At 50.7% G+C, this 13,647-nt stretch overlaps 1 protein-coding gene across 1 annotated transcript; it reads left to right on the forward strand.

Moving 5' to 3' along the window:
• The first annotated feature begins 7,868 nt into the window (after positions 1-7,868).
• On the forward strand, positions 7,869-10,041 carry LOC109754831 (rac-like GTP-binding protein 2). Its single transcript, XM_020313725.4, has 8 exons — positions 7,869-8,178; positions 8,330-8,417; positions 8,543-8,652; positions 8,795-8,858; positions 8,967-9,031; positions 9,127-9,192; positions 9,336-9,448; positions 9,748-10,041. The coding sequence occupies exons 1-8, from the start codon at positions 8,080-8,082 to the stop codon at positions 9,779-9,781; spliced, it is 639 nt and encodes a 212-aa protein (XP_020169314.1). The 5' UTR covers positions 7,869-8,079; the 3' UTR covers positions 9,782-10,041.
• Positions 10,042-13,647: the final 3,606 nt, after the last annotated feature.

The following is a 13,647-nucleotide window of genomic DNA, read 5'->3' on the forward strand; positions in this document are numbered from 1 at the left end:
TGATAGAGCAGGTTCAGGCTGCTGCCGCCGTCCATAAGGACTTGAGTGAGGTGAAATCCGTCAATGATGGGGTCGAGGACCAATGCGGCAGATCCGCCATGACGGATACTAGTGGGGTGGTCCCTGCGATCGAAGGTGATCGGACAAGAGGACCATGGGTTGAACTTTGGGGCGACAGGCTCCATCGCATAGACGTCCCTTAGTGCACGCTTCCGTTCCCTCTTGGGAATGTGGGTTGCGTATATCATGTTCACCGTTTTCACTTGTGGGGGGAACCTCTTCTGTCCTCCCGTGTTCGGCGGCCGGGGCTCCTCCTCGTCGTCGCTATGCAGCCCCTTGTCCTTGTTTTCGGCATTCAACTTGCCGGCCTTCTTGAACACCCAGCATTCTCTGTTGGTGTGATTGGGTGGCTTATCGGGGGTGCCGTGGATTTGACACGAGCGATCGAGTATGCGGTCCAAACTGGACGGGCCCGGAGTACTTCTCTTGAATGGCTTTTTCCGCTGACCGGGTTTAGAGCCACTGAATCCGGCATTGACTGCCGTATCTTCGGCGTTATCGCCGTTGTTGCGGCGCTTATGTCTGTTACGACGTGGTCTGCCGTTAGTATCTTTGGTATCTGAAGTACCCGGATTCCCTGATGTGTTGTTGCTGCGAGCCAGCCAGCTATCCTCGCCCGTGCAAAAGCGGGTCATGAGTGTCGTGAGGGCTGCCATAGACTTCGGCTTCTCCTGGTCGAGGTGCCGGGCGAGCCACTCGTCACGGATGTTATGCTTGAATGCCGCTAAGGCCTCTGCATCCGGACAGTCGACAATTTGGTTTTTCTTAGTTAGGAACCTGGTCCAGAATTTCCTGGCCGATTCCCCTGGCTGCTGAATTATATGGCTCAAGTCATCAGCATCTGGTGGCCGCACATAAGTACCCTGGAAGTTGTCAAGGAATGCATCTTCCAAATCCTCCCAACTGCCAATGGAGTCTGCTGGCAAGCTATTCAGCCAATGCTGAGCTGGTCCTTTGAGTTTTAGTGCGAGGTACTTGATGGCATGTAGATCATCACCGCGAGCCATGTGGATGTGGAGGACGAAGTCCTCGATCCATACCGCGGGGTCTGTTGTACCATCATATGATTCAATATTTACGGGTTTAAAACCCTCTGGGAATTCGTGATCCATTACTTCATCAGTGAAGCATAGGGGGTGTGCGGCGCCTCTGTGCCGGGCTATATCACGACGCAGTTCATACGAGTCTAGTCTGTTGTATTCGGCCCGGCCGGATTTGCTTTTGGTATATCCGGCGTGACGATCATCGTCTCGCGTTGGGGCGCGACCCCATGATCCGTAGATCGATCTTGTATGCCCTGCTTTGTTTTCCAATACGTCTCGCAGGCCCCGCGTGTTGCCCCGGGCCTTGGTGTTTTTGGTTGAACGGCGGCGGGGTGCGGTCTGGACTTCGGGCTGATATGCCTCTCTGTCTCGGCCACGGGGTGGCTGATCAGCCGCATCATACGCTGGTGACGTTGGTTTAAATGCTTCCTCCTTGAGTCGGGGTAGCAACCTGCGCTTTGGGTAACTCTTGGAGGGGCGTTCGAGTTCGTATTCTTCGGCCGCAAGGACTTCGGTCCATCTGTCCGCTAGCAAATCTTGATCAGCTCGAAGCTGTTGTTGCTTTTTCTTCAGGCTATTTGCTGTGGCTATAAGCCGGCGCTTGAAGCGCTCCTGCTCGACGGGATCCTCAGGCACGATAAATTCTTCGTCGCCGAGGCTCACCTCGTCTTCGGAGAGAGGCATGTAATTGTCATCCTCCGTTTCTCCATCTGCTGCCTGTTCTGGAGGGCTAGCTTGTTCATCCTCCCGCTCTAAATCTGGCTGGAGGGGATTGTCGTCGTCTTCGGCACTATCAGGAGTGTTATTGTCTCTTGTGCCGGTATCACTACTTTTGCTATGGCGGGACTTAGAGCGGCGCCGCTGACGTCGGTGCTTGGGTTGCTTCTTGGAGGGGTCATCCTCCGCTGTCTTATCGCCATCGCCTTCTTTGGGGGTATCCACCATGTATATATCATATGATGAGGTGGCGGTCCAGCGCCCTGTGGGCGGTGGTTCCTGTTCGTCTCCTGCATCGTCGTCCATACCGTCGATGTCTTCGGATTCGAAGTCGAGCATGTCGGTTAAATCGTCGACAGTGGCTACTAAGTGGGTGGTGGGTGGGGAGCGAATTTCTTCGTCGTCCGCATCCCATTCTAGCCGGACATAGTTCGGCCAAGGTTCTCCTGACAAGGAGAGAGACCTTAATGAATTTAGCACATCGCCAAAAGGCGAGTGCTGAAAGATATCCGCGGAGGTAAACTCCATGATCGGTGCTCAATCGGATTCGATAGGCACGGACGTAGGCGGCTCGGAGCCCGTGGTCGGGGGCGAATCCAATGGTTCGGCGACACGGCTCTCGTAAGGGATGAAGTCAGTATTCGGCTCTATCGCCACTGAGAGTGCGGCCTCCGTGGCGGGGTCTATCCACCCGTCATCAGATGGCGCAATTTGTTCCGGATTGAGGGCCGGAGTAGTTGCAGGTGTGACCTCCCGAACACTGTCCGACGACAGAGTTAAGTCATGCTCGTCGTGATTGTGCGGCGCACCCGACATGGGTTTGAATCCGTCGAAGATCAAGTCTTCGCGTATGTCGGCAGTATAGTTCAAGTTTCTGAACCTGGCCTGATGGCCAGGGGCGTAGCTCTCGATCTGCTCCAGATGGCCAAGCGAGTTGGCCCGCAGTATGAAGCCGCCGAATACGAAGATCTGTCCGGGGAGGAAAACCTCACCCTGGATCGCATCGTTACCGATGATCAAAGGAGCCATCAAGCCTTACGGTGACGGCACAGTGGAACTCTCAATGAAAGCACCAATGTCGGTGTCAAAACCGGCGGATCTCGGGTAGGGGGTCCCGAACCGTGCGTCTAAGGCGGATGGTAACAGGAGGCGGGGGACACGATGTTTACCCAGGTTTGGGCCCTCTCGATGGAGGTAATACCCTACTTCCTGCTTGATTGTTCTTGATGATATGAGTATTACAAGAGTTGATCTACCACGAGATCGTAGAGGCTAAACCCTAGAAGCTAGCTTATGGTATAATTGTTGTTGTCCTACGGACTAAACCCTCCGGTTTATATAGACACCGGAAGGGGCTAGGGTTACACAGAGTCGGTTACAAGGGAGGAGATCTACATATCCGTGTTGCCAAGCTTGCCTTCCACGCCAAGGAGAGTCACATCCGGACACGGGACGAAGTCTTCAATCTTGTATCTTCATAGTCCAACAGTCCGGCTAAAGTATATAGTCCGGCAGTCCGAGGACCCCCTAATCCAGGACTCCCTCAATGGCCACTTGCTCTTCGACACTAGTGTTGATGCTATCTTGTAGCAGCCCCCTCCTCCTGAAGGTCTCGACAAGCCTGGCAAATGGTGCTCTTTTCATTCGAAGCATCCACAGAGCCTCGACGTCATTGCAGTTGTAGATGTAGTTCAGATTTTGGATCCTCTCATATTCCCGGAGAAACAATGGACCATAGTAGATCAAAGGTCTCCCGGCACGACGAACAGTTCTCTGGTGCATGAACATGACCCATGCCTGAATCACACTAATCAGTGCTGCTGCCTGGATTATCAGCCTCACCCGTGCGTCTATAACCTAGTCGACATCGACGATTCGTTCAATGGAAAATCGATCCTACACCTAGCCTAACAGCCTAACCACCGAGCTAACAAAGGGGGGAGGGGGCTGCTTACCGGCATCGGAGACGAGGACGGCGTAGGGGGAGCCATGGCACATACTAGGTCGACCAGACGGTGGCCAACAACAAGGGGAGCACCAGATCCGCCGCATCCTCCGCCGCCGCCACCTCTAGCGCAGATCTGAAATCGCGGCCGCCGCCGGTGGTGATGTTGTATGGAAGAAAGGGGGTAGTGGCTATGGGTGAGCGAGTGAAAGGGGGTGAGGCTAGATTTGGCGCCGGGACGGCGCGCCAGATTTCCATCTCCCGCCATCCCTCCTCGCCCTCGCGTCGCACCCGCCCGTGCGACCTCGCGCTGCACTCAGCCTGGCTCGCGAGAAACTACCGATCCGAGCATTTCCAGCTAGCCAGGCTCTGGGCTGCTTTGAGAAGCATGCGATGCAGGTCCAACAGTAAAACCAGGCAACCAAACAGGGCTCTCCCTTCACGCGCGGGCCTGGTAGTCATAACAAGAGTCAGTTATTTCCTCCACTCAGTTTCCTTGCATGCATGTGGCGTATTAATGATCCCAGTAAATAAATAAAAATTAGCTTGCAAAGCATGCATTAAATTTTGCATTGGTACCTATAATTTGAGTTAACGCCTTGTATATAAAAATGGAGGGAGTACTACAATTGAGCCCTGCTCTCTAGCTGCTCAGCACGCGTGCGTAATTTCCTTGACCGGGAAGCGGGCGGACGGTCTCCATGGAAGTGGTCCGTAATTTTCTTGGCCGCAAAACGAAAGAAAGAAAGAACCCCCTTTGCTGAAAAGGGAGAATGCAAACAAGCTCGAAAAAGAAACAAAGAGGCCAGGCAGCAGGAGCTCGAAAACAGTTTGGTTCTCCAAACTCGGGACCAAACCAGACCAGACCGTTACGGCCGGGCCGGTCATTCAATTCTCCCAACGAACCGCCCGCACGGCGAGCAGAGAGAGGCAGAGCCGCACCCCACGGGCATCCGGCCGGCGGGCCCGTCACGGGGTATCTGTGTGGCTGCGACACGAACAGGGCAGGTGGGCAGGTCGGATTTGGAATCGCTCCATTCATTTCTCCCCAACCGCGCAGGGGAGGGTACGAGAAAGGACGGACACGCAGGCATACGCAGACGGGCGGCGAGGAGGGACGACGAGGCGACCGAGCGCTGCGTCGGAGGCCGTTCCCGAGTCCACTGCCGCCCCGGCCTACTCGGAGAGACGAGAGCGGTCAAGGTCTAGCGAAAGGTTCGAAAAAAAGGACGCCGCAACGAGCCCGAGGCGTCGTCGCCAGCTGCCCGGCTCCAAAGAGGAGGAGCGTGTTGAAAAAGCTAATCTTGCTAAACGAAAACCAAAGCGTCGTTAAGGCGCGGGTGGCCCCACGGATCAGCGTGATTGCGAGCTCTGAGCAAATCACTCCGTGTAGAGCGATGTCGACGGATCCGCGTGCCGGGCCGACCTGGGTGGGACCCGCCGCCTCTCCCTCGCATGCATGTTCGATTTGAATATCGCGTGTGTGTGCATGCATTGCAAAGGAAAGGCGCAAAGGCTACGCCGCCGGCTATCAACTTTTTTGAAAAATCCTTTTTGCGCTCTCCCTCAGGAACGTTGGCCCGTTTGAATCTTGTGGTTGAGGTTAATCGCGAGGGTTCAGAACCTTTTTTCTGTGATTGACTACTGCTGTTATAATGCAATCTTTGTACCACTAGTACCCACTCCTACGAATAGTACTCCCTCCGTCTAGGTGTGTAAGTCACCTTACGAAAACCAAATAATCCTAAAACACTTAAGCACGGTACATTAACTCACTCCTCGTTTCTTGTTCATGACATATCAATTAATAAGAGATGTGGGTCGTGCATGCTTTGAATGACTTAAGACTATCAAACATGACATGCAGTGGTTAGCTCATTGCATGCAATGCTATTAATTAGTAAAAAGGCATTAAGTTCTCTCGTTTTTCTCCTCCGCCTTAGTCGCGATGCACAATCTAAGATGGCTTACACACCTAAACAGAAAGAATAACCGTTGTTGGGGTTTCATCGACTCCACTGCTGTTATTTGCCTTTGGAGAGCAGTGGTGAAGCAGGCCCCATCACAGTACCAGGAGATGTTTCTTTTTCCGGATTCCGGATAGATATGCTTCCCGGAGAGCGTAAGCCAAAGTCCTCATTGTTTGCTCGAATTCGAAATCATGTGTACAACCACGAGGGCCGTACTACCACTAGCACTACACATAGCAGTAGTACGTACTGGTACTCGTAGGGCGTGCGTTGGTTGTCTGCATAGCCGTCGATCAGGCCCGCGCGAGAAGTATCAGTTTGTGTTTAGTAGCCCGCATACACTATTATGCATCGCACGCTTCTTAAAGCATCTTTGGCCCTGGCTCCGTGAGAACGCTCAGATCGGCAGTTTCTCTTAAGCCAGGCAGAGCAGAAGCACAGCGAGCGGCCCCTGCACGAGGAGAAACTGGAGGAGGGGTGCTAGGTGTTTAGGTGGTGTCTTCTTCAACCTTCATTAAGCTCCTCTCTAATCTCCTCTCTCCCATGCCCCTCTAATCTACACAACGATGCTTCGATTCGTGGTAAGCTCTACATGAAAAAGATGCACCTCGATGCTACGGTTCCATTCAGGCGATCGGTTCGTAGTTTCGTCGGCCGTAAGTTCTTAATCTTGTCTTCCCGTTTGGAGCTATTCTAAACGAATTTTGTCAAATTCGTCGCGCACGATCGATCATTTGAAATTTCCTTTGACCAGTAGCCTAATCTCGCAGTTCCTCACAACATTCGTGTTGTAACTTTTTGGTTTTGACGATCATAACTTCATCTCTCTTTGAGCAGCAGTCTACTCCACTGACGCCGCCATGTCGAGCTCCTCTGTCCTGTGCTCAGAGCCCTCCTATTCGTCCCTCTTGAAGCTGAAGCCCTTTCCCTGGATCTCATTGCTCACGTCCTACTACACTAGAGTCGTTTCTGGCGTCGCTCATCTTGGCCTACTCTCTGTCGTCCTCCTACTGCACTGACGCTGCAATGGCGCGCACACTGCTTCTTGTGTCCTCTGCCTCCGTGCACACTGCAGTTCGCCACGCCGCCGACGGGGTCGATCATCTTGGCCTCCTCTCTCTCGCCCTACTACACTGGAGTCATTTTCGGTGTCGATCATCTCGGCCTCCTCTCTCGCCCACCGAACTGACGATACCATGGCGAGGGCACTACATTCTCCTCCTCTGTTGACTGTCTTTGCGCGAGCACCGCAAGTAGTTCGCCGACGGGGTCGCTTGTCCACGACTCAATGCTCGTCATGTCGGACACGGCGCCACGGCCACTATCCACCGCAGTCGCCATGGTCCGGTGCACACTGCATTTCTTCTTCCACTTTCTCTGCTATCTCTTAACCATGTGTGCTAAGTGCAAGTGCTAGCTCTTAATCATACCCCATGCGGGCAACCAAACAGCGTGTAGTTGCATGCGTCGAGACAATGCAGGCAACCAAACAACGTGCCAAAGTTGATCTCCTAATGCAGGCAGTCCATATGCAGGCAACCAAACAACTCGCGGATGTCGCATATGAGGTTTTTTTTTAAGCCAGACGTAGACGACGGCAACCAAACAAGTACTCGGGCTGAGTTGATTGGAAGCTGTACATTTACTGTCAGCCCATCGCCCATTGGGACTGCAAACAAGGCCGGTCCCGTTTAACCCGTTGTTCTAGAGAAGGAATCATTACGAGGTGGGAGAAAAAGAAAATCCGCTTGAAAGAAAAAAGAAGGCTTCAAAGGAGCCGCAAGCCGCGGCTCCTGGTCTGCTGCCCCAGCTTCACACGAGAGAGCAAGAGAGAGAGACCTGCGTAGTGCGTTCATTCATGGCCGTCCATCCACCGCCTGTGCGCCTGTGATGGTCTGCCCACAGTGGCTTTGCTGGATGACTTGACAGTGGCAGCAGCCAGCAGAGCATGCCGTTGCAGATCAGCTGCACGTCCAAAACAATCAAACAAACAAAACAAAACCCCTCGTAGTAGTAGTACTAGCGGCGTCGCGCCCCGTCCCAGGCGAGGCCCCGCATTCACGCCACGCTCCCCGAGAGAGAGCAGCAGTAAACGCAGCCAGAGGCCGGTTGTTTCTTGCTTTTAAGGAGGCAGACCAGACCAGAGCAGAGCAGCGGCACGGCTCCCCTTGCTTTGGCCTCCCACGGAAGACAAGTATCCTTGTCTCTGGCTTCTTCTTCCCCACACTTGCTTGTTCTTCTCCCCCCGTGAGCAGTAGCAAAGGGAGCGCCAGCTGCTGTTGCTGCTCTTGCTTGCGGTGGAACTCAAGTGAAGTGAGGGTGAGAGGGTTCAGCCGGAGGAGAGATGAGCGTGACCAAGTTCATCAAGTGCGTCACGGTGGGCGACGGCGCCGTCGGCAAGACCTGCATGCTCATCTGCTACACCAGCAACAGGTTCCCCAGCGTACGTCCCTCCCCTCCCTCCTTTCCCTTTCTCCTCCTACCTACAGCAGTTGTTCCCTTCCTCTTCTTCTCCAGCTGCTCGCTGCTCACTCGGTCGCCGATCTGTTTTCTTTCTTGGGCTCACTCTGCTGGGTCTACATATATGTATGCAGGACTACATCCCCACGGTGTTCGACAACTTCAGCGCCAACGTCTCCGTCGACGGCAACATCGTCAACCTCGGCCTATGGGACACCGCCGGTGCTTACTCCACCCCTCTTCATTTCCACCACTGCTACTGCTACTGGTGTTCACAACCTCAAGTTCTACTGCTTGAAACAGCGGGTTCTGAGCCTGAAGGTTTGTGTTGTTTTCCTTTCCTTCAGGGCAAGAGGACTACAGCAGGCTGAGGCCGCTGAGCTACAGAGGCGCCGACGTGTTCGTGCTCGCCTTCTCCCTCATCAGCAGCGCAAGCTACGAGAATGTCCTCAAGAAGGTATATACATATATGTTTCTAGCAAAAGTTACTGGCACATTAGTTCAGAAATTACTTCAATTCCAGATTTGAGTGTGCTTGAGATTTCACCTCAATGTTCTCAACTGATGATAATTCGGTCTCTGCCTCTCTGGTCAAGCAGTGGATGCCAGAGCTCCGCCGGTTCGCGCCCAATGTCCCCATTGTTCTGGTTGGCACCAAGCTAGGTGAGCAACCTGTACCGAACGCGGCAATGTTTCGATGAACTTTCCGCAGTGCCACGGGCTGCTCTGCATCTTTGTCCCGATAGTTAATAACGCGTTTCCATTGTTCAGATCTGCGTGACCACAGAGCCTACCTCGCCGACCATCCCGGTGCCTCGGCAATCACAACCGCACAGGTTTGGCGGCCCCCTCTTACCCATCGTCTTCTCAACAATCACGAGCATCGACGGATGAATGATGTGCCATCATCTTCCCCATTGTTGTTGTTCAGGGTGAAGAACTTAGGAAGCAGATCGGCGCCGCAGCTTACATCGAATGCAGCTCGAAGACGCAGCAGGTAGTACATCCGAGACCAGAAGCCGCGTAGTAGGAATTAAGAAGAATCTGTTGTTGTCTGGTCAATTTCAGATAGACACACGCACACACACTGCATCATTCATTCTCTCTTAAATGACTTGGTGATTCTGTTGGCCGTGCCAGAACGTCAAGGCCGTCTTCGACACCGCCATCAAGGTGGTCCTTCAGCCGCCGAGGAGGAGGGAGGTGATGGCCGCCAGGAAGAAAACCAGGCGCAGCTCTGGATGCTCCATCATGTAAGCATCCCGCCACCTCTTGCCATTCACTCGCTCCATTGGTACTGTGATGGTGTGAGCAAACTGTTCTCCAGATTTGCTCCATGAAAAATCTTGCTCACTGGTCACCTCACCTCAAAATTGGCACATTCAGTTCGATTATGACCTATCAAATGCTGCTGCTTAGATCAGATTTTAGAGATTAACTATGTAGAACGGTGCAAACAGCTGATTCTCCAAAATTTCAAATTCGCGCTGCTTGCAGTGTTCTTGCACAGTAAAGGAGTCCTGACCCTGTCATTCTCTTGTTAAATCCACAGGCACTTGATGTGTGGCAGCACGTGTGCTGCTTGAATTAGCACACCGGACTGACTCTGGAGACGAAGCATGGTGTAGTAGGCAAGTCGATTTGCTGACATAGCGTCGACGTCTTTCTAATGCTTCTGTTCTGTTTAGCTACTACTATATGTTGCGTGTTTTGGTTTCTACTTCCAATCCAATCCTACAGCGTCACGCGCTAGGATCGACTATTCGGATTGTTGGTGTAATGTTATGTAAGCAAGGTTGTGGAACAGCTAGATACAGTCTAGGATCAACTATATGTTGCTTGTTTATGGTTAGCATCTCGTAGGAATTCACTTCGATTCACAGCAATTGGTGGCAGATTGAAAAGTACAAGCACAAGTGTGCTAAAAATCAAACAGCAACAAGGGAGAGGGAATGCCGCCGGTGCCTGTTCCTGCTGAATGTCTTGCTAGCTGCCTCCTTTTCTGTGTTTGTAGCCATTGCTGAAGTAGACTTGATCGCTTGAGCAATGTTGAAGAAAGGGGCATCGTCAAGTAGTAGTCATCGTCAAAGTCGAAGTATACCTGTGGTTGACAGAGACTTGCTGGAAGGAGCAAGTGAGGCCGTAGCAGAAAAACCGGTCGACGCAATAGGCCGTTGACTTGTTGTTTCTCCCTCCTTAAGCTTCATTCTGCATGAACACTCGTCAAATACCTTGACACCAGGATGGCACCACAAGTGCACAATGGCATCTCCAGAACAAAGTGGCAACATGAAAATTGGAGGAAGAGAGGTTTCCCTGGAAATCTCACCTTGCCCTTTTCATTGGAGTAACCCCTGAAGCCGACTAGGCTGTTATGTGCATTCCCTTGTTGAGCTCAACTCAAGCCATGTACATCATATACTTGATCAACGAGGATGTCTTCAGCAATGACGCTGTTAGAATTAATCTGAGGCGCTCCGTCGATCTATCGAGGACCAAGCAATCACACAAGCAGCACACCGAGATTTGTTAACGAGGTTCACCATCATGGCTACATCCCCGGGGCTTGACTACGAGCGCTCCTTCCCATGACACCGCTACAATACTGCATCCCCTCCCTCCTTGAGAAGATTCTTGTTCGCAAGTTGCAATCCAATAGCCTACCATGACATACATGAGGGTCACCAGGATTCCATGGAGTGTGTAGTCCATAGATTTGTTTTACCGCCTCCAATATGCTGCAATTTCTGAAATATGCATTCTGGCAACAATTGGAGCATTTAAGGTGATTTTCCAAGCCTGCATCCAGGTTTAGATGCTCTGAATATGAACCAGGCCACTTCTCACTTGCATCGTTACTTAATCGATTCAATTCCCTTTCAGTTCAGTATTACCTAGTTGCTGCACAATCTGAACAGACCACGCTGTATCTTCAATTGCAAAATAAAAGCATGAGTAGCCGTGAGTTCCTAGATGGTAGTAGTCCAACTTCCAAATGCAGTAGTACTCTTTCCTCAACTTCAGTTCCCACATGTGTCAAAATAGACAGACACGAGGGCTCTGGCTGCAGTGATTGTAAGCACTCCAAGATCCATAATTTCTGCACCACCAAATAACAAGTCAACTCCCGAAAACAACCCCATGGGCCCGGTCATAAGAAGACATTTTCCAACAGCTGGATGGACCAGGTGTTTCGAACTGTAATCTGCAATGTCACAACTCATACACAAACAGAACAGTGTCTCCCAATCAGCACCAGAACCAAGATAGAAACTGGGTATATAAATGTTGTTATTCTCACCACTTTTTTCTTGCACGGTTATATACAAACTGAGGGAACTTCTGTGTGGTTCATTATTTTTTCCAGTTGCCATAGTGTCGAGACTTGGCTGCATTTGAAGGATGGCCAAGGCAGTGGTCGCAGCTCGACTCGACTGTGCGTGTCCTTGGTATGAGTAAGACACAACATTGATCATATGATCCAACATTGATCATGTCCGAAGGATGAGAATGCGCACGCAGTGCACACATTCACCCCTGCACTTGAGTAGCGAAACATGACCCCAATGCCCCTTAGTTGATTCACTCACTCTTCATGGTGGTGGCGGAAGGGTGATTGGGAAAAAAATAGAAATCATTTCCTACGAACCAGTTTTTTTAAGTACTATGTGAGGGGGGATAACCACCTCGAGCAAAACGTGTGAACAACCGTCACCAGATTGAACTAATACGTACTCCGTCTGTAAACTAATATAAGAACGTTTAGATCACTACACAAGGATAGCATCGCTTGGGAACAAAATTGGGAAGAATTTGGACCTTGGAAAGGTGATGATCTAGCTCTAAATACCAAGTGTTAGCGTCTCACAGGGATTCACTTTTATTCACTGTCTCCAAGATACAACAATTGGTGGCAGACTGATGATGGGGAGAAGCCTAAGCGACCCTGGAAACGAAAAATTTATCCTACTTCGGCGGTCCGTAGAAGTGCTAGGGTTAAGCTGAAGAAGAAATTTCATGATGACTTATGAAAGGAATCTTTTGGAATAGCAGAGGTCTAGCTGACTTGGCTAAACATAGATTCTTGGCTGAGACAACGATTGAGCAGCCTTTAGATTTTATTGCGCTTTTGGAAACACGACGGGATAATTTCACCTCACAGTTCCTTGGAACTCTATCCGGAGGAATTGATTTCGATTGGCATGTATTACCACCTAGAGGAAGGTCCGGTGGGATTTTACTAGGGGTTCGATGTGAAACACTTGAGGTGCTTAATGTGGTTCGGGGAGATTTTACGATCAAGTTTCGGGTGAGATCAAAATTGGATGGTTTCCGGTGGTCTCTTGTAGCTGTATATGGGGCAGCACAACGCGAACTTAAACCAGATTTTCTAGCCGACTTAGTGCGGATATGTGGAGATGAAACTCTGCCAATCCTAGTCGGTGGAGACTTTAATATCATTCGGAGGAGAGATGAAAAGAACAATGACAATTTTGATGGACGGTGGTTCATGATGTTTAACATGATTATCGAGAGTCTTAATTTAAGAGAAATTGAGCTCACCGGTAGACAATTTACATGGGCCAATTCGTTGCCCATTCCGACTTATGAGAAGTTGGATCGGGTACTTGCTAGTGTGGATTGGGAACAAAAGTACCCTTTGGTGTCGGTTCATGCGATGCAGCGAGCGATCTCGGACCACACACCACTTCTTGTAGACTCGGGTGAGGCTACACATGTTGCGAACAAGAATGCTTTCTCTTTCGAATCAGGATGGTTCGAGAAAGAATTTTTTTTAGAAATCATTCCACGCGAATGGGCAAAACCTGTTAATGGAAGTACTAATATTGAGAGATGGCAAAATAAGATCCGACATTTGAGACAGTTCTTGAGAGGTTGGGCCAGAAATGAGATTGGTATTTACAAACAAGAAAAAGAACGACTCACTCAATTAATTGAAGCGCTTGATTTGAAAGCTGAACGTAACCTCCTACGGTTCATGAGCAAAGCTCCAAGTCCGAAGCTGAGCAAGGCTTACGGGCTCTTCTAAGAGAAGAGGAGCTCAAATGGGCATTGCGTGTTAAAGTGCTTAAGGTTGTCCAAGGGGATGACAATACACAATTCTTCCATATGATTACAAATGGTAAACATAGGAAGAAGAAAATCATACAGCTAGAATAAGACGAGGGGACAATAGTGGGACATGAGAATCTGAAAGCATATATCTCTAACTATTATAAACAACTCTTTGGGCATCCGGAAGCAAGTACGGTGACCCTAGATGAATCTGTCTGTGGAGATATTCCCCAGCTCCAGCTAGAGGAGAATGATATTCTCTTTGCTCCATTTACCGAGAAGGAGGTTTTCGATGCAATTTCCCAAATGAAACCAAATAAAGCACCAGAGCCAGATGGGTTTCCTGCTGAATTCTATAAGAAATGTTGGCATATTA

This window comes from Aegilops tauschii, chromosome 1, assembly GCF_002575655.3.
Source record: "Aegilops tauschii subsp. strangulata cultivar AL8/78 chromosome 1, Aet v6.0, whole genome shotgun sequence".
Classification (NCBI taxonomy): Eukaryota; Viridiplantae; Streptophyta; class Magnoliopsida; order Poales; family Poaceae; genus Aegilops; species Aegilops tauschii.